This window comes from Manis javanica, chromosome 6 (genome assembly GCF_040802235.1).
Source record: "Manis javanica isolate MJ-LG chromosome 6, MJ_LKY, whole genome shotgun sequence".
Classification (NCBI taxonomy): Eukaryota; Metazoa; Chordata; class Mammalia; order Pholidota; family Manidae; genus Manis; species Manis javanica.
In genome coordinates, this window is record NC_133161.1 from 139,147,272 (window position 1) to 139,168,601 (window position 21,330).

Here is a 21,330-nt window from a genome sequence, read left to right on the forward strand (position 1 = left end):
TCTTGCTCCTCCTCACTTCCCAGGTATAGAATTCAAGTTGGGCTGAAGGTCAGGAGGAAGTTTTTACCCTGTCCCGATCCTTCCTCACATACCCATCATATTGCCCTGTTTAGCAGAAAGACACTGTCCAGGGTGAGGACAGGACCAGGGTTGGCACGGGGAAGTGCGAGGGCCTTCGTTTCCTAAGCATTCAAGTGAGGCATGACAAAGAGAAGGACCGAAGAGGCTGGGAGGGGATTCATGCTCACCTGAATCGAATCTAACTCTGCTCGTATGTTGGTTTTGAGGGCTCTCTGACAGCTCACCTGGGCAGTAAGTATTAAGTGCAGTAGGTATGGATTTACCATGACTGTGTGCAGGCGGTCAAGAAAGCCACATTTTTCTAGACTCTACTCAACTTCAATCTGACGCCCAGCCCTCATGTACCTCGTTGGCAGAGAATTCTCTCTCTGTCATTACTGGGGCTTTTCCCACTCTCATCTCTTTTGAGAGGAATGTCTTTAAAAAATACATCCGTGGAAACCTGTCGGTATTTGTCCAAACTGAGGGTCAAATGCCCGTGCTGTGGATCCGTGGTCTGTTCTTGTTCCATTTTTGTGCCACACTGATTCCAGCCACGTCTGAAATCCGTGGAAGAGGCCACCTTTCTGAGTGTACCTCAAGCCAAAGCCCTCTGAGGTCACTGGGTCTTTCAGGCGGTGCCAGAATCAAGAATGGGGCCCTGAGACTCCCAGTTCCCTTCCCCTCGTGGGAGAAATTTATGCATCATTTCAAATATTTATGGAGCAGTTGTGTGCCAAGGCATTGTTCTAAGTATCCTGGGATACTTAGTGAACTGAATAGAGAAGGAAAAAACGTTTTTAAACCCTTGTCTTCTAACGTGATGACAGAATCATTCAATACAATAAAGAAGCAATAGGCTTTTTAAAGATAATAACAACTATGAGGGGAAAAAATAGACTCTGATAAGGGGATTTCTGAATGCTGGGAATATGGACGTACTTTTAAATATCTGGTAGCTTAGGCCTCTTAGAGGAGGGAACATTTGTGCCAAAAGGGAAGAGAGGGAGTTAGCTGTGCAGGTAATTGGAAGGGGAGAGTTCTTGTAGAGAAAGTAGTGGGAGAGAGAGAGGGAGGGCAGGTGTGAAAGTCAGCGAAGGTGTACTCCAGCGCGACTTAGCTCTGGAAGGGCGACTCCGGTCACTCTTGGAGAAGAGCCAGTTGAGGTAGGCAGTGCTGTGCAGAAGCAGGGAGACAAAATAGGAGCATTTTATAGAAATCCAGTACAGAAAATGGTTGCTCAGACCACGTAGCAGAAGTGGTGTGGTGACAAGGAACCAGATGCTCAGAGAGCTCCCAAGGCGTCCGCTCCTCTCTCCTCCTGTCTGTGAAATTCTCCTGAAGGAGTTCGGAACAAGTCTCCACACAGTGTGCTATTTTGGCATGTAGACTATTTTGAGCTGAAGGCAACTGAGGCCCTGTGGGCTCAAGAGAGGCTTTTGCTTCTCCCTTAACTACGTGGAAGAATCTAAATTAGGGATCTTTCCCAAGAGTGAGAGTTTTTACCCGATGTAAGTTTTATCTGAGTGACCTGTCTGTCTGGCAGGGCAAACCTCTGCTCTCCTCACTGCCCTGTGAATTGCCCTCTTCCTCTAGGAGCCCCAGGCTCCATCCCATTCCTTAGCTCAGATGGCAGATAAGCTCCTTTCACCTTTCTGTCTTTGAACCTCTCATGTAGGTATGAAACTGAATTTGATTTTCTCCTGTTCATCTGTCTCCTGCTGGTTTAGTTCATAGAACAAGTCAGAAGAACCTTTGAAGGGGACAGGGAAATTTTTCCTCCCCAACACTCACAAGGATTTCAGGTTTCCAGATAAAAAACTCAGAGATAAAAAGACTGTCCTCAAACAACTATTTATGTTTGCCATATAACCAGCCCGGGGGCAAGGGAATGCAAAGGACCTGGAAAGTTCTTAGGAGAGAGTTAGAGATTTTCTGAGGAGGAAGGTGAGGAAAAGGAGACAAAAAGAAGAATACTGTGTCAGCAAAGTTGTCCCACCACACTTTTTTTTCTTGGTCTTTTATGAAATATACATGATAGGGAAAAGGGTTGTGGGGAAGCTTCGTAAAGCCACAGCAACTGGCTGGCAGAATCCCCTTGTTTGTCTCCCATATTCAGTAAGAGGAAGGGTGCTGGGCAGAACCCCCTGGTCATGGCATAAATACGTGTCCCGGTGAAAGCTAACGGGCCCACTGCTGGGTGATGTTTGGGCGATACTGTATGCGTGGGAACTGAATGAAAAGGCTTCTGTTATTAAAAAGGAAAACCATGGGCCCATAAGGGACTAACTAAAGTCTGGGGGCCCATGTCAGAAAACCATGATTTAACACTTAACCGAACTGCAATTTCAGCCCCTTAGGAATGTAAACTTTAACCAGCCAAACTAGAATTTCCCCAGGACACCTTTCCCCTGAGGAGGACAACCTTCCCTAAACAATGCATATCTTGCTAATAAATTCCTTTTTCTATTTTAATGCTCTCTCTCTGCCTTTAAAAACCTTTCCTTCTCTGTAGCTGCTGGGATTTCCCTCTCCTTGCTAGGTGGGATGCTGCCTGATTCATAACTTGCTTAATAAAGCCAATTAGATCTTCAAATTTATTCACTTGAATTTTGTATTTTAACACTACCTACCAGCTCCATTTGCAATCTCTAGGTTCCCCCCACCCCACAAACCTAGGAGAAGAGCAGGTCCCCTGTGCAGCCCAGGACCCACCCCAGCAATCCACAGTTCCTACCAGGGACCCCAACGGGACTTAGAGGAGGTCTTTTCATTCTTTTAAGTAAGACCTTCCCACCCATTTTGTAATTATAAATATTTCACAAAGTAGGCCCCCTTCTCCCAAATATCACCAAGATGACAAACTGCCTAGGGGACTGTAGTTTCCATCTTTCCTTTGCAGGCCTGCCTCACTCCAGAAGTCTGAGGTAGTCGTTCTCCTCGTCGGTCTAAGAATCAAATTGACATAAGACAGATTAACAGGAGAAAGTCAAATTAAAATTTTTCATGTATGGGAACCCCACATACATGAGACCTTCAAAGACAGAAAGGTAAAATGAGGTTTATATGCCATACTGAGCTAAGGAATGGGATAGGGGTTGGGGAGTTCAAAGGGGAGGAGGGCGATTCATAGGACAATAAGAGCAGATATTTGGTAATTAGATGTCTGTCCTGCCACACGGATGGGCCACTGAGATAAAACTTACCTCTGATAATAATCTCTACTGGGGAAAGACACCAATTTAGATTTTTCGAGTTAAGGGAGGGGATGTTAAAAACAAAGACACAGGCCCAATATGCTGCCACTTCTGCTAGGCCAAGTCACCCAACCAGGGCTTCTAACCCAACTACAGTTTCAACCTCCCCCAGGATTATAGTCAGTGGCGAACTCTGTGGTTGGTATCATAAGGTAATCTGTCACATGTGTCCTCTCCGTGTCCCATTTTGTCCCCTAATGAAGGTAACCCCCCCCAAAATAATTCTTTTTTTTCTGTTTATAACTTCCTTGTCCTGTTTTTAAAAACCTCTCCCTTTCTATTGCCTTTCAGAGACTCTCCCTACTTCCTAGATGGAGCCCTATGCAATTCGCGAATCACTTAGAGAGGCAATTTTAAATTTAAATTAAATTTTAAAATTAGATATTCAAATCTACTTGGATGAAATTATTTTTTAACAGATTGTTGGCAGCGATGGAATCCAAAGTGAACCTTCTGCGGCATTTAGGGACGACGAGAGACACAGGCGTGGTGCCTTCCAACCCTTCTGAGTGTACTGTCCTTTCTTGCCGTTTCCAAGGGCGTTGGTGAGTTGCTCTTCATTGAACTCTGCCATTTTTGCACTGAGTTTGGGTCTAATTGGCTTTCCTTTACAGGGCAGGTCAGTCTGAGCTGGTGTAAAGTGCCACCCAGAGTCCAAATGAGCTGAGCCCAGTTTTGCCTGGAGTTCAACTGATACGACAAAAAGGTCTACCCAAAGCCAAGCCCCTAGCCTTTCATCCCACAGTTTCTTGGGTGGAAAACCTTAGCCAAGGCCCCACGGATTTGGTGGTGATACACACAGGACAACGTTGTCTTGGACAGGACACAGAAACATCTCTTGGTTGCTGTTGGTGTGTGAGATTCACTTGCTTGTTTGTCTTTTTTTATGTAAATAAAGGCTATTGCTAAAGGGATCTTAGAGGCCACAAAATTAGTGGGCATAGTTTGAGAATGTAAAGACTACTGGATCTCTTACCACCTCAAGAAGACTCCTGTGACAGGAAAAGCCGGTCATGGAGCAGCCCAGATTAATACTAAGTCACCCACCAATCTCAAGAAAACGTCCATGCAGTGAGGCACGCTGTAAAACATGCACAATCCCCAGCCCTGTGGCACATCCCTTTCAGATACTGGTTCCAGTTCCAAGAAACCTAAAGGCTTTGGCTAATAGGGTCTCGCAGTTCTAAAGAGTCAGTCAGGCAAGGATTTGTAATAACTTCCTATGCTCACAGATAGTAACTGCACTAGTGAGGGTGACGTTTTCATAAAGTAGTTGAACCACTGTGTTGTATACTTGAAACCGATATAAGATTGTATATCAACTATACTTCAATAAAAAAAAAGTCAGGCATGACACCTTCTGGCAATAAAAACTATGGATCTGTATGCTGTGAATATCTAGCAAAAATGGCAGAATCATACTAAGCTTGCTTTGTGTCCTCAGAATGTGGGTTAATAACTGTCAGGTTGAACAGAAATGTGAGTTATACCCATTTGTGACCAAAGATCCCTGGAGAGAAGTGTGTTTTCAACTTCATTTTTAGGTAGGGTCCTACCAACTTGCTGCCAACAGTCAGGGAAATTACAACCCAGAAAAACTTGTGACCATTATGAGGAGCATTTCAATTAGATCAAAACATTTTTAAAAATGCACTTAAAAGCAAAGTCTTCAAGATTCCAGAGTGACTTCATTAAAAGTTTTATTGCAAAAAGCTAATGAGAAATTAAAGGTACAAAGTACCTAAAACAAAAAAAATATTATATGACTGCTCCTCTCTTTCCTCATTTGAGTACCCATTCTAGTAAGCTTCTATTTGAATTGTTTTCTATTCCTGTTAGAAATGTCATAAAACTAAATATGATTTATTCCAAGAGTAATTAATGTTTAAACAAAAGGGTATTAACAAGAACCGTTCATGTCAGAACATGTACCAGGGAGTCACTTAGAGGGAGATTAAGAAAGTGAAAGTTTGAGAAAAAAATCGCAGAAAAGTTTTAAACCAGCCAAAGAAATTAAAACAAATGTAAAGAACGCCTAATAGTGATATAATTTGCTTAGGTGACGTCAGGGAAAGAATCTGAACCCTGTAGTACTCAGCCAATGAGGAACCAGGGGAGGGACTCATGTGCCAAGGAATAAATTGCTTGTTGTAACCACCCTGAGTGAGCCTACTCACCAGACACCCGATCTTGCAAGTCCGTCATTAAAGTCTTGCTCTGCTGTTCACTTGGACTAAGTTTGGACCGGTGAGTGCATTTCTCACACTCTAAGAACTTAATGGCCTTACAGACACCCCCATATGGGCCCCTCCCAGAATTCATGAAATTGATGGAAGTTTCTGGGGAATTGCTATGGTCCTTGTAAGTCCAGGGAGAAGAAATCCCAGGGAAAAATACCTCTAAAAACCAAAATCAAAGGGAGAAATAAAGTTTAAAACCCGTTTATTGCTTACAAACTGCAGTCCAGGGCCGTCTCTCTCCTCTGCTCCTGAAGAAGCAAGCCAGCCAGCCAGCCCCTCCCTTTAAACTCTCAGGTTCAGACACGCCCTCGGTTGCCTAGGTAATTAGCCATTGACATGTAGACGAACTTCTCTCCCGCCCTGAGGATATGCAAATACACTAAAGCCAGGAGAGATACTCTGGAAATGTTACAATTTTACCCACAGTCCTTATTCCCTTAAACAGCCAAGGGGAGACTCTTGTAGATATCAGAACCTGTTTTCACTGGAAAATTGGTCAAAGCCAGCAAAGGGTGAAAATTATTTTTTGTTGTTTTTGTTGATATACAATTATATTAGTTCAAAGTATAAAACATGGTGGTTCTTCACCAGTTACCCACATTATTAAATCCTCACCCCAAATAGTTCAGTTAGTATCTGTCAACATAGAAAGACGTTAGAGAATCATTGGCTATATTTTCTTATGGATCCTTTCTGTGGGTAAAACTATAATATTTACAAAATATCTCGCCCTCATTCGTGCACCTCCATCTCAACAGGCGTTCCTAGGTGGTGGAGAGAAGCAATTCATCTCCATATCAATGGGTAATTACCTGGGCAACCGAGGGCTTACCTGAACCTAAGAGGCATGGGGAGGTCTTGCTTGGTTCTGTCTGAGCAGGAAAGAGAAACGGCCCTGGACCGAGGTGGTAAGCAATAAATGGGTTTTAAACTTTATTTCTCCTTTTGACTGATTTCGGTTCTAGAAGTATTTTGCCCCGGGATTTCCTTTCCCCGGAGTTACACTTTCTCTCCCAGTGATAGCTATTGCCTTCTTGCTAGTCCTTGTTTTATACCCTAAGATCTGGGCTTCCTGCCTGTGACATTGATTCTTTCTTTTGGCTATCCTTGGGAGTGGCTCTGGATCTTGGGTTGTGTTCTTTGCACCCTCCTTAAGGAACTCTAACACCCAAGGGGTGTTATTCAATACTGCAAAAAATATTACCATTTTGTCTGGCTAAAACCTGACAAGATGTTTGAAAGGATTTAATAACTTACAAAGTGGAAGCTAATATTCAAAGCCTACTGGAATGTTTTTTAGGCCTTTCCAACCCCAAGTTAAATGAACCCAGAGGGAAAGAAAAACACTCTAAGTGACTGGGTGTGTCAGCCCTTTTATGTCATTTGGGTAATAACCAAATTCTTTGAGGAATTGAAACAGTTGTCCTTGTTTCTAGTCTTAACAGGACCAGAGATGTGCTCTTCTAACCATTTAAAGTCCACCAATCCATTACCAGTTCCCCAACTTCCCGCTATTTATTTCAAAAGGCTTGTAGGTATTGTAAAAATTATGGCCTGAAAGGGACAAAATTCCTTCTGGAGGAACTTGCTTTTTTTTTCTATGCTTTTGAGATGCTTTTGACTTTCAAAAGGGTCAAAAAAAATAATAATAATTTGGAACTTGATTTGTCAAAGACAAATACAGATACAAATTTTAAGTGTTTTATCCACATTTAGAAAAAGGTTTAGTCATCTAGACAGGTAACTCTGACTTACTTCATCTACCAGAAAAACAAACTTAGATCCAACTTCTTTCATAACTAGTGAGTCTTCTATTAGACTGAATTCATGGTGGTAATTTAAAGCTGTAAGTTCTCAGAATCTGTGTTTGTGTGTCCATATATATGTTGTAAATGTGTGGCATTGATGCCAGGGTTCTTGTTCATGGAGTTGAAGAATGAATTTTGAAATACTCAAAGTAGGAGAGCAAGGGAGAGGCTATTATTTAGAGATAAAGTGAGGACAGAGCTCGTGGCTCACACCTGGAGAGGACAAGAGAGTCTGTGGTCGGGCACTGTCTAGGGGTTTTATAATGTGATAAAGGGCTAGGGGTGTGGACCTGTTAAGTGGTCCTAGAATGTTCATCCTTGAGGAGACATTAAGTCTCTCTTCTCATCAGTCTTCCAGATAATTCTGCAAAATTAACATTAGAAATTTACTGCAGATTTCTTTCCCAGAATAGCAGCTTTTTGGTCTGGGGAGCATATCAATCATCAAGACTGCCTGCCCTGCCCTCAAGGTGGGTTGAGTTATTGTCTGTTTGCTAAAGAGTGTAAAAGGAAATCTAAGATGGAATCTTTCTCGCTTTCACTAGTTGTTTATGGCTGGGCTTGCTTGCCATTATTAATTGCCCAGGTTGCAAATCACCTGATCAGGTCTAAAGGAGTAAAAACAGCACATAGGCCTGGGCCTTTTAGCACGCTAAACTGAATCTTACACATAGTTACAAATGATTAGCATAGTAAAAAACACGGGCTACTTTCCTTTATCTGGGGAATATTAACTGATCTCACTGAAGAATGACTGTAGAGCTTAAAGTTTAACCCAGAGTTTTGGTAGGTGGTTTCCTTGCATATTGTTACACTGCTCTGACTGTAACTATCTTGCTTTGCCTTTTTCAGGGGCCCTCACCCTACTAGGTCTAAACCCATGGTCCCTGTCTCAGTATTTTCTTTGGATGACATAGCTAAAATTAATTTGTAAAAAGCTCCATTCAATTGGTTTAAAAATAATTGCTTGTAAATTAAGCATTTCTAAATCTCACAAATATAATAGAAACTAACACAAATGTTTTCCATTTATCTAAGATAATTTTCAGTAAATAAAGGCGAGCTTAAGTTTGTTGATTTAATAAAAAGACATTCTTTAGAGATACCTAATTAAGTATACTTTTTATTCTACCTAGGTTTACTAAGAATAAGCTCAGGGTGCCTCTGCTATAAAATTTGTTCACAGTAACTTGGTATGATGAATATTTAAAAATAATAGCTTCCAAAATCTTTTTGGTAAGCTGAAACCTTAAAGTTTTGCTAAAGTAAATTAAATGATGGGAGTTCATTCAATATCTATATCATTTCCAAGTTAGATAAAATACTTATGCATTAATTACTAAGCAAGTCTAAATTTGCCCACTTTTATCTTTTTTTACAGAGAAACTGAAGATAAGTCTGGATCTATTGGTAAACATTTGTTGTGCTTTATTACAAGATTATACTGTGAAGAAGTATATGTTTCTAGAAATGACTAAATATAATCATAAATTCACCAATGTAAAGAATGCTGATGTAACAGTTCACAACTGCTTTCTACTTAGTTTTCACTAGAAATTAAGGTTTCTAAAAGTTAAGAATTCTAAAGTGTAATTAAAGCCATTAGAAATAATAAGGGAAACATCTTTGCATACAAGAAAAATAGGAAGTGTACTTGTGGTAAAAGAAGTCATAAGGAATGGAAATGCATATTTTACTGAGGGAGAAAGAAAATAATTTTGTCCTAAAAGTGAAAGGCTGGTTATTTAAAGAGGGAAAACTTAGGACAAAATCTGAACATAGAGAAGAAACTTATAGAAGGTTTATAAAAAGGACTTTTGAGAAAAGAGTTTTAATATGTGATCAAGCTGGCTAAGATTAAAATGAATTTATTTTATGAATGATTTTTAATATCAAAAGTAAGTTGGTGCAAAGTTAAAGTTTTGTTTTTTCTCTTTTAAAAGAATAACATTTTCTTAGATAATTGGTATGCTCTTAATAAGAAATTGTAAATGAAGGTTTTTCTTTGCCTTTAATGTAATCTGCCTAAAAACAAAGATTCGATGTCTTGTCTTCATCAGATCTTTGATATTTAAAAAAAAACGGAGTCTCTTCAACATTAAAAGAACTAAGGCTTTTTAACTTTCTGTGTTTGCCTACAAAGTCTTTGTTACTGGTTAAATGGATAATTAAATTTTCTTTCACAGTGACCTATGAGCCTATGTAACCAAATGCTTTAAAACCATTTTTACTAGTTATCTTAAAACATTACGTGTCACAAAAATAACTGAATTTTCTTGTCAATTCCATTGAGGTGAATTCTCATTAAATCTTTAACAATGGACCATACATCTATAAAGATTATGGTACCTGTGAATAAAGTCCATTTTGCTTCTGCAAAAATTGGCCCCTCACTGCCAGGCTTCGCCGTCATGATATTCTTGTAACATGGCAACAGTCTGCTCCTGAATCAGAGAAATTAAGATGAGTAAACACACAGTTAAGCACACATCCTCCCTAGCAAACTCTCTCTCTTTTTTTTTGCATTTCTTCACCCACCTTAATTGCATTTAAAGAAAACTATTTTGGTCCCAGAGGCTTCAGACCTTCTCCCTCTGGACCTTTTGAACACCTACTGCTAAACATCATTCAACTACAATCTAGTACGGGTTATCAAAATGCTCTTATTAGTGTATGCATATTTTCCAGATGGGTTGAAGCTTTCCCTTGCTGCAAGGTTGATGCCCTCATAGTGGCAAAGAAACTGTTGGAGATTGTGTTTCCCACTTGTAATGCCTTCCATAGTTTCCAGTGAACAAGGCATCTACCTCACTGGGAAAATTATACAAGCCTTAATGAAAGCCATACAGACTTCTTGGAATTATCCCTGTCTCTATCACTCTTAATCATCAGGAAAGGGGGAGATAACTCCCCTCAAACTTAAAGTTTTTAAACTTGTTGAAACTACTGGATTTCCCTGGCCTAAGGTATTGCCTTTGGTCTTGCTGTTTTCAGTACTCCCTTTGGAAAACAGAAAGTCACTCCACATGACAGTCACTGGCAGACCAGTGTCTACTGGTATACAACTTTCTGCTGATGCCTCGCTGTCTCATGCTAGTCTGTAAGTCCTTAATGTCTTATGCTCAAGCCAATCATCAGCAGATGAAAGAAGCCTTCCCAGATTGCAGTTCAAAGGATTATGTTGGTCACAGACTGGAGCCTGGCAACTGGGTGTTCTGGAAATATCATCAGAGGAGACAACTCTTGAGTTCTGTTAGAAGGAACATTACCAAGTACGTCTGACTATTAACATAGCTGCAAAATCTGAAGGAATTCAGCCTAGGGAACATTGCTCACAGCTAAAGAAGGCTCCACCTGAGACCTGGTCCTTTGCAGACCTAGGACACCTCTGAATAAGGTTAATGAGGAAAAGCAGCAGCTGACATCGATGGAGCCTGCTTCCACCCAGGACGATTGATCAAGACTCCATATTTTAACTAAACATGAAACACTTTCTTCTTTTTCCTTTCCTTTACTCTGGCATTGGCCTGGGAAGATCACACCCTCATCCCTATCTCCCAGGCCATTGCTGGGGGTGTGGGGGCGTGGTGGGGAGAGGGCAACCTCTGAGATTTAGAACAACCTTTTATTTCAGTCTAGGAAAAAAGCTTAATCATTCCCTTAACTTTTCATAAGCAAAATAAGACATCTATGTCATTGGTAGATTCCCCTGATGCAACATGTCAAGTTAGAAAGCACCTCCCAGAGGTTTTCATGATTCCTTTTGGCAGGCCCCTGCTTCCCTGATTAGGGATAAATGTAAATGAGAATATGATCAGAAATCTGTTCTTAACTCTTGAAGATACTACAGAATTCACTGCTGAGACAATAGCTGGCCTAAAAAAGATCCTTAGACTCTCTGGCCAAAGTTGTTCTTGAAAGCGGGATAGCCCTTGATTATCTTTTAGCTGAGCAAGGAGGTGTCTGTGCTGTGGCCAACACCACCTGCTGCTCCTGGATTAATGTTTCTGGGGAAGCTGAAACTCAGTTATGAAAGATCACTGAGCAAGCCACTTGGCTTAGAAAGGTGACTCCTTCAACAAGGTTTTTCTGTGATTGGTTTGGGCCTTGGGGATCATGGCTCCAAAACATACTCCAAACACCTGCTTACATTTATCCTAATCACCTCTCGGCTGTGTTACAGTCTCTCAAAGGCTTTAAATGCATACTTGCAGCCATTAACTACCAAGCAACTGCTCTCCCTATATCTGGAACATCAGAAAGGAACAAAGAGCATGTCTCACTTCCATGACCTGTGAATATCACAGGGGTAAAGCAAAAAGGTCATGATCCTCAGACATCACACAAAAGGAACAACAGGGACTGAGAACTTCAGAGCAGTAGCTGAGTGACATTAATGCCTTAAATTTTGCACTCATCTCACAGGTAAGCCAAGAGTCTGATCAAAATGGGGAATTGGTAAAAAAGAAAGCCACACCCCCACAAGTGAGGGCTAGGCCAGGTCATCAAACGGGCTTACCGCCTAGCCCAATTGCAGTTTCTAACTCCCTGGAAATGTAGTCTTAGTCATTCAGGAGCTTTCTGGCCAGCATCTAGGAGGTAACATGTCACATGACCTCTCTCCAACCCATAAAAAGATGAGGTTCATCTGCATAAGACCCCCCTGTTCTTCCCCCAAAGGGAGAATGACCTTTCCTGAAACAGTCCCTTCTTTTCTTTTGCTAAGAACTTTTTGCTCCACCGTCCTGTCTATAAAAACTTTCCATTTCTTACAACTCTCCACTTGCTAGACAGGATGCTGACCGATTCATAAATCACATAAAAAAGTTACTTAGATCTTCAAATTTACTCGGTTGAATTTGTTTTTTAACAATATTGAAATACACACACACACACACTCAAACATCATGGGCTACTTCTGCTTTAATAGCCTGGAAAAATATGCCTGGAAATGTAAAAAAGGTGTGTCTCTGCATGAGAGATGGGAATGCTGGTGATGTCTGCTTTTGCCACAATTTTATAATTTTTCTAAGCTGAGTTTGTATTTTACTCATATAGTTGAAACATTAAATAATTCCTAACAACAGTGACCTAAAAACAAATGAGATTTATTAGGAAAAAAGCTGAACATGGAAAGGGGGAATGATGGAGGAAGAGTATGTGATTGTATAAATAGAGGGGTTGGTGAATGAGACCCTTTCAGCCCTAAGTTCTATGAATAAGAGGGAGGCAAGATACTGAAGCCACTGTGAACTAGGTCAGCCTAGCAGAAAATGAACCACTAAAACTGAAGGCACCTTGGGGGCAGAGGTCAGGTCTTACTCACTTTTATGTAATCTGCATCTAATTGCAGGGTTTAAGAGTCAGAAAATACTTGTTAAGGAGAGAGAGGATGGAGAGCTTGCTACATGCTCATGGTGACAGGGGCAGGAGGAGTCATGGAGGCACAGAGAGGGTAGGGGAAGGAGACAGGAGAGTCCCAGAGGGAGCAGGGGTGATGTGAAGGAGAGAGCGTCTCTCTGGTGAGTCAAGCTATGGGAACAGCAATGCCTGTGGCTGAGGAGGAGCGGGTTTCAGGGCTTGGACACTGCTGAGGATTGATGGCCGGGTCCTTTGAAGCTCCAGGAGCACAGAACGGGGCTAAAGGAGCAATGGAACAGGGCAAGAAGGGCCAAGTCTCTAAAATCTGTTACAGAAGGATGTGTCACTGCAGCATTCAAAATCCAGCGTATCACTCTGTTTGAAGATAGACATGGAGACACACAGATCCCCACAGCCCTGGTGTGCATACAGGAGCCTGCCACCTGCAGAAGAAAGACAAGACAAGAGCCTCTCAGATTTGTGTCTTCCAAGTTCAACTGCTTGCCACCTAAGAGGTAAACAGTAAATGCCTACTGAGTGAATGAGCGATTCAACAAATGAGGAGTAACCAGCTGCTCATTGTCCTGAGGAGTCAGGCTGTCAGGCAGGAAGGGACATCAGCCAGCTGCAGGCCTGGGTGGGGCCCTAGGGGCCACCTTCCCCCAACCCCTCATCTTGCTGCCTCCAGTTCCCCAAAATGCTACACAAGCTCCTGAGGAATGTTGGTAGTCCGACTGTCATCCCTGAGCACGTATGGGGACTGCAGAAGGGTCCAGTGAGCCCTGGAAGCATTTTTTCCCCCCATAGGCCCCATGTAAGGCCGGTGGCAGGCCAGCACTAGATCCGGAGGACCCTTTCCCAACTCTGTAGGGGAGTAAAGCCTCCCCCCAGGGCCCCAGAGAGAAATAATTCCCTCAAGTTCAGCAAAGGTCACCCTAGGAGCCTTGGCAGGCGCCCCCTACCTTCATAGAATTTTCTCAGAAAGCACTGTTGGCTGCCTTGAGTGCGGCAGGAACTCTCCCCAGTCTCACACACGCCACCGGCGTTGACTCGCTCACACTGGAAACACTGCACAGCTGCGGAGGCAGAACCAGAATGATGAGGCTCCTCCAGCCCCACCTCCCGCCGGTCGGGAGAGGCGGCCTCGGGCAGGAGCAGCGGGACGGTGACCCGTTCCCTCCGCACGATGCCTGTGCTGAGGCAGGGGGCTCCTCGACCCAGGGCATGTTACCTGGGCCGTGTGCGTGCCTCTGGGTGCAGAGTCTGCACCTGGGGACACACAGGGTCTCCCTCTGCCCCTAGGGATGCGCTGTGTTGCGGGAGGGAGGTCAAGTCCTATACTGGGGCTCTGCCGGACCCCACCTTGTGGCCCGGGGCCACTCCTCCCGGTCCCTGGGGCAGCCCGCAGTTTTGTCCTTACCGCCCACAAAGAACCTTCTTTGCTCCCTTCCCACTCAAAGGTAGGGCCTTCAACAAGAAGGAGCGGGGAATCGGGGAATCGGGGATTAGAGCTGAGGTGGGAGGGAGGTGGAGGAAGCAAAGGAGAGAGGAGGCGGGCAGGGGTGTGCTGCGGCGCGGGCTGGGCTGGCCGCCCAAGCAGGTGAGGTCCCTGCGCCTCGCTCCTCACCTCGCTCCGGCCCATGGCCTCTGCCCCTGTGTGGTCTGCTCACCTGCGCTCGGCCCGTCCCGGTCCTCCCAGACTCCCCGCGGGGCTCACCTTGCAGGAAGCCCAGCAGCGAGGAGAGGCTCAACAGCACCAGCAGGACGCGCGCCCCCATCTCAGGCCCAGGCCCAGGCAGCAGAAGGCAGGAGAGCCGCAGGTACCCAGCCCCTTAGAATCCGGCTTTATAGCCGGCTGGGAGGGGCAGCCAATGGGAGCTGAGGCCAAGGGCGGCCCCTGCAGACACCTAGGGGGCCTGAGGGGAGTCCTGGGTTCTTGCCGCCTCAAAGGTCTTCACCTCCGCGAGCCGCGTTCTCTCGGGGCTGCTCTTGGTCTCATTTCCCCGAGCGTTGTTAAAAGGGGAGAACTGGAGACGCCTTACTCAGCCAAAGGATTTGTGAGATGCAGGGGCGCTGATGAACCTGGAGGGGTGGGCACCCCTGCAAGGATCTGCCATACTTAAGGGGACTACTTCTCTGAATATGGTGCGAGTCCAGATCATGAAATCTCCCGATTTCATGGAAATGGATATGTGCCTAGACTGTTGCTTAATAAAGCATTAAATCCAAAATAGCAGATTTGGTTTATCTTCCAGTCAAGCTGCATTCCAGACTAGGTAGAGATTTTTGTTCATTTATATACTTGATGAACGTAATTTAAAAATACGAATCTGGAGAAAAAGTTTCATAGCTTTGGCTTCAGGCTCCTCTGCACCTGGGTCCACCTTTACCCAAACACAGGGCTCCCAGAAGGTACATATCCCCTGCCCTTCTGCATTAGCCTTTTCTCCCAACTCGAGAACAGGAAGCCCATTAAAATGGAGGGCTTACTCCATAGGGTATAATGATTCCCCAAACCAGCTCTGAAGTCTGAGGAAGTTGTGTGGCCTACCCCACCCCAAAACAACATATGACATTGATTGAGAGCTTGTGAAATGGCAGACATAGTGCTAAATTCTTGAACAATGCCATTCCATTCAATTTTCACACAACCTTTTATGGTAGCTATTAATATCTCAATTTTATTGATGAGAAAACTAAAAGGAAGCAACTGGTACCTGGTGACAAAGAGGATAACTGGCAGATTCAAACCCAGATCTGCAGATTACATTGCCCCTGTCACTCTGCCAGGGAAGCTGTCTTGATGGGGCCCAAGAGCCTCCAGATTAGAGTCTGAGGACCAGAGGGCAGGATTCCTGCTGCCAGAGATGGCTCCTTTAGACACAAAAGGCCTCTTGCACTAGCTCCACATCAGGAACAATAGACATGTCTCAGCAGAAATAATTTTCTATACTAAGATTAGCCCAGCCCTAGGAGGTTCTTTTCCTTCCACTCCTTGGAGCTTCTTTCTGACAATCCTTTTTCCAGGGGGCCCAGTTGTCCAAGCTCCATAAAGCCAGAGACTACCCCAGGGTCCTACTCACAGCCCCTCCTACCCTGGAAAAGATAGGCAAGACTCATTTTCACCTATGGGATGCTGAGGGACCTAACATTGTGCATTGTGCTTGAGTTAGGGTGGGAGCAGATAGCATCAAAATCTTAGGATGGGAGAGTATGCATCATTTAAATAAATATATTAATATAATTAATATGATACTCTTGAAAAAAAAACATAACTACTTTTTTAGTACAAACTACACAGAACTTGACAATCATGTCGGCACGTGGAGGTATCAGAAAGCAGTCAACACCCTTCTCAGCCATCATCAACGAGGCTTAAAGGGGGCCCCCTTCCTTATGGTATAGTAAGTTTTTATGTTTACCAAGCAATGGCATGCATTTTTTTGAAGAGTAAAAAACCCTTCCTTTTATGCTATCAGTGAGTTGAGTGGAGGCAGGAACTCAGTTCTTCCCAGGCTGATGCAGGGGTCAGGTCCAGACTCTGCAAGAGACTCATAAAGGAAAAAGCTTGTCAATCAGCTCTGATCCCAGCAGACAGCATCTCCCCAGACACATCCCCCACATGTGGCCTGCAGTCCTGGCAGCAACTTCTGCATCCTCATTCCCAACCACGATTCCTTGCTGCTGCTCCTGAAATATCTACCTTAAATCTTCCCTCTTTCCTCCGTGCAGGGAACCAAATAATCTGGGAGCCTCCCAGCCAGTCAGTGTTGCCGAGAACACTTCACTATAATCCTCTTCTCTGTTATATGACATAAACACAAGAACTGGTTATGTACTGTGGTAACTTAATGAGGTATTTCGTTTGTGTGTTGTTTAGTATTCTCCTCCCTACCCTCATTTACAAGAAGGCAGCTTGGTTCTCCAGCAAAGTCCCAAAGAGTGAGAGGAGGAATGGCTGAGGTTGCACCCAGTGAAGATAGAGTCTTGGGCATCAACGCTCCAGCCTCAGGAAACATTCCAGGACAAGACCTCAGCTAGCACAAAGGTGGCAGAACTCCAGGGATACAGGGGAGTGCAGGCCCCTGTATAAAGGTTACTGATAACAGTCTAGGCAAAGACTATGTACATCAGTCCCAACCTTTACTGCACATTATCATCCCTCATCTGGTTACAAGCACAGCAGAATTCCTGGCTGTTAGTTTTAAAAACACTTATCAGTTGTCCTGTCAGATATAAATTCCTATGCTGAAGAAATTTGCAAAGTGTTACTGTCCTGAAGAGAAATCGGTCAACTTTGCCAGGTTCCAAGTATATGGATTTAGACCAGAAGGATGCTGGTAAACGTTAATAACTGGCTTATGTAGTGAGAAAGGGTGGGAAGAGTCTGGACTGTAGCATTTGCAGATTTCCATGGTGTAAATGGCAGTTTCAAGCTACCATGCTGACAGCACTGAATGGAGAGTTGAGATGTGCCCATTATATAGTATTTCCAGCTAACAAGTACAATAGAAATAAAAAACCTTAACAGCACAGATAGCAGTAAAAAATTAAGAATTGATCAGGTTTTGAGTATTTATTATCTTTGTTTCTAATATAATTTGTCAGCTTATATGTTAATTTTTAATAATATCCATGTTCAACAACCTGCTTGTAAAATTCTGAAACTTTAATGATCAGCTTTCAGGAAGCCAGTTCAAGTAGCTCCCAGCACACCACTACTGAGCCACAATTATGAAAAGCTGGTCAAGTGAAAGGGAGAAATCACTGTACCCCTTTACTCACGTAATTCCATGATAATATCACCTGTCTATCCTAGATGACTTGATTTGATATGTCACAGAAGAACAGATCTATGTGGACAGCCAAACAGAAGATTTCCCCGCCTTTGAACAGACCTCTCCTTCTTGGGTTCATGCAATATTCAAGAAAGCACTGTCTTGAAGGGACTGTGCAGACATGTCTAACCATCTGTTTGCATGCTCTGCTGTTGGCAGGGATGTAAGGCTGTGGCGCTGAAACTGGAGCATCCTGATCTTGGATAGCTTTACGTGGAATTTCTGCAGAAGATGAAGAGGAACTTTATTGCTCAGAATTTTAGTTCTAGAAATCAGTTTTGGCAACAGAAAAAGAGGGAAGATCTGATGAGGACAATGGAGACCGGGAGGGAACTGTTTCAGTAATCCAGGAAAGGAAGATGAGAGCCTCAAGTTGGGTTATGTTAGTGGGAATTAAGAGGAACTGATAAACTGAAGAACTAGTTAGAGGTAAAACTGGTATAATGTGTAAGGTGAGGGCAAGGGAGAAGTCAGGGGCTGAAACAAAGGTCTGGGGCACAGATGATAAATTCAGTATTATACATGTTGTGTTGAGGTGTTGTGGGATATCCAGATAGAAATGTTCAGCTGGTAGTTGCATACATGGGTCTAAACTAAGAGGAAGGTCTGTGGGCCGGTTGGTAGATATGGGGAGTCTTCCATTTGTAGGTGGTGATTGACATGGATAAGACTTGCCAGAGAGTGTGTGAAGAGTTAAGAATGAATTCTCATCAACTCCAAGAATGAACTAGTGGTTACCAAAGAGGAGGGGTGTGGGAGGGCGGGTGGAGAGGGAGGGAGAAGGGGACTGAGAGGTATTATGTTTAGTACACATGGTGTGGGGGATCACGGGGAGAACAGTGTAGCACAGAGAAGGCACATAGTGGATCTCTGACAACTTGCTGCACTGATGGACAGTGACTGCATTGGGGTATGGGTGGGGACTTGATAATATGGGTAAATGTAGAAACCACATTGTTTTTTCATGTAAAACCTTCATAAGAGTGTATATCAACCATACCTTAATAAAACATTTTTTTAAAAAGAATGAATTCTCATCAGGAAAATTAGATGAAGTACAATTTCAGGAAAATGGGGGAGGGGAACCATGAAAATGCAGAGAGCATTGCACATTCAGAAAATAACTAGAGGTTCATGAATGTGGCTTGGGATGGAGCTTAGGATGAGGATGGAGGAAGGGAAGCAGAGGAGCAGAGAGAGGACAATGAGGAAGTACGTGTTGGGACAGAGCGCAGACGGTCTTGATGCCTTTCACTGGCAGAAGCAGCACTGCACAGATGAAGCAACATGCCTTCCAATGGTATTTTACCCCCACCCCTACTTTTGGGAAGCTCAGAATGGTTACCACAGCTACTGTGCGTTGCAATACAGGTCTGTGAGGAAGCCTGGCATTATAATTTTGTGCAAAAGGGATGAGAGTGAGAAGTTAAACCACTGAGAGTATCTCTTCTGAAAACTGGATGTAAGGAGAGTCAACAGCACATATTAGTGCCAAAGGCGAGACGAAGGCACACACCAGGAGAAGCATGAGCCTGAATGAACAGAAGTTATGAGTCCGCAGAAATAATGAACATTCAGAAACTACAAGCAAGCAAAAGTTATGAACCAATAGGAGTTATGAGTAAGCAGAAGACACCAAACAGAATAGAGGAAAGTGAGTTTAGAACAAGAGCAGTAGGCACTTAGGCAGGACTAGAAGAAACTAAGGCCCACAAGATAACCATTACTAGAACTGTTACGAACCCAGAACCACCTTTCAGGTCACAGACTGCTCAGGTCTCCATATAGCCCAGTCTGGGTAGTGTGTATTTTCTACATGTATATCTGTTTAATTCCCCATTATTTAGGGTGAACTGAATGAGGCACAGTATTTCTCATCTCTTCTGTGTTCCTTTCTCTCTGTTACTCTCTCCTGGACTTCTCAGATTCCTCGTCTTCCTTTTGGCCCCAAATACTGGTCTCAGCAATGAATCTAAATGACATTTTTAACTCGTTTCCAAAGTTGTTTCTGTCTTTCTGTGTTGCGACTGCAAATTCCCGGGAGAAGACTCTGGCTTAGCTCATTTTTTTGAACCAGGCCACAAACATGACAGAGGTTGAACTGGCTGATTCTCTGGTGCATTTAAGGGCAGTGAAAACTGGAACGCCAGCTTATCTAGGATAGAAGAGATTGGCAGAGGAAGGAGGCAGGGACTTGAACACCTCTAGATGTCTTAGCTTGAAGAGTGCTTCTTCAAGTTCCACAGTGAATTCCCTTTCACCACATGTTTTCTTATATGATGTGCTCACATACTCACAGATTTGGCTTTAAAATGCCACACTACTAGAGAAAGGGAGGTTTCCAAAGTAGAGCCTTGGGAGAGCTAGGGAAAGCCAGCCTGCGCGGGATTGGGATAAAGTCCTGTAAAGCCAACCTTAGGAAAGGAGGGAGGAAAAAGTTGACCGGTGAGGTTTAAGGAGAGAACATTCAGGCTTTAAGGTCCTGTCTTTCAATACTGTGACTCCTGGGAAGGGATGAGGCACGGGTGTTCCAGAAAGTTCTGATATTTGCAAAGAGAGGTGCCACCAAACTTCAGACAACTGGTAGGTAGTATAAGACAGCACCTCTTCCTTTCTTCTAAATTCCACTGCTTCTGTCAACAAAAGTCTGTGTCAGTGTCATACCCTCTCCAAATTCACTCCACATGAAGAAAAGGAACTATTGACAGCATGCTCTCTCACGCCTTTCTCTATTCCAAAGGAGCCCAGCCACAGACCTAGAAATCCTAGTTTTGTCCTCCAACTCAAGCTAAGTAGGATAGGCCTCCCTCTGTAACCATTGACCCCTGATGATTCTGCTTTCTCCATCTGACCCAGAATCTTCAGCCAGCCCATTCTGGGGTTCCTAATTTTCCTCCATGAAGCAGAGAGAGGCCCAGAATAAGCAATTCATTCATCCCTTCAGTAAGGGAAAGTGAATGAAGTGCCTATGATGTGGCAAACATGCTGCTAGGTCCTGGGGATATAACAGTGGTCAAGACAGACAGGGACCCTGCTTTCAAGGGCCTTAGAGCCTAATGGTGGAGACAAACATTAAATAACTTTAACAGTGATAAACATCTATTCTAGATCCAGCATTCAGTAGTACATACAACAAAGTGGTCTAGGAGAGGTGGGCAGGGAAGACGTAGGAGATGAGGGCTAGGAGATCTCTGCCACCCAGTTCCCCCAAAGCCCTAGCTCTAGTTCAAGAGGATACCTCACCACCCACCTTCTCAGCCTGGCTACCCCCTTGGTACTAGTTACAGCTCAAGAAGCAGTTTTCAACCATCCCTTATTGATCCCTGTTCTGTGCTCACATCATGTTTCCATCTGCATCCTGCCAAAACCATGATTGATATAGACCTTTATGAAAAGACTTACAGAAGTGAGCCAGGTTAAGGAAACAAAAAAAGGAAAGTAAGAGCAGCCAGGTTTTGGGAACAGCAAGAAACTGTTAACCTAACCAATCAAAACTGGTCCGTTTGCCCAATGCACAACAAGCCAAACGCTGACACCAGGATTTAGTGAAAGAAAATAGGTGTTTATTACAAAGCACCAAGTAAGACAGTGGAGAGCTGATGCTCAGTACCCCAAACTCCCCGTGGGCTTACAAGAAGGGGTTTTTAAAGGGAAAACTAGGAGTAAGGATCTCGGAATGCATGATCAGCTCATGGACATCTGCTTGGGTGAGCATGAATTCACCAGGAGGTATTTTGGGAATCTTAATCATCAGTCTTCTGGCTCT

At 43.7% G+C, this 21,330-nt stretch overlaps 1 protein-coding gene across 1 annotated transcript; it reads right to left on the reverse strand.

The window, feature by feature from the left end:
* Positions 1-12,333: 12,333 nt before the first annotated feature.
* On the reverse strand, positions 12,334-15,022 carry LOC108401036 (protein PIP-1-like). Its single transcript, XM_017666725.3, has 3 exons — positions 14,444-15,022; positions 13,689-13,802; positions 12,334-13,169 (listed from the first exon to the last, which is right to left on the reverse strand). The coding sequence occupies exons 1-3, from the start codon at positions 14,502-14,504 to the stop codon at positions 13,045-13,047; spliced, it is 300 nt and encodes a 99-aa protein (XP_017522214.1). The 5' UTR covers positions 14,505-15,022; the 3' UTR covers positions 12,334-13,044.
* Positions 15,023-21,330: the final 6,308 nt, after the last annotated feature.

Excerpts from the sequence above, each read along its gene's own strand:
- LOC108401036 (XM_017666725.3), bottom strand. The coding sequence starts at position 14,504 with ATGGGGGCGCGCGTCCTGCTGGTGCTGTTGAGCCTCTCCTCGCTGCTG. Across the intron at positions 13,803-14,443 it reads GCTGCTGGGCTTCCTGCAAG|CTGTGCAGTGTTTCCAGTGT; the intron begins GTGAGCCCCGCG and ends CTGCCTCCGCAG. Across the intron at positions 13,170-13,688 it reads TCTGAGAAAATTCTATGAAG|GTGGCAGGCTCCTGTATGCA; the intron begins GTAGGGGGCGCC and ends TTTCTTCTGCAG.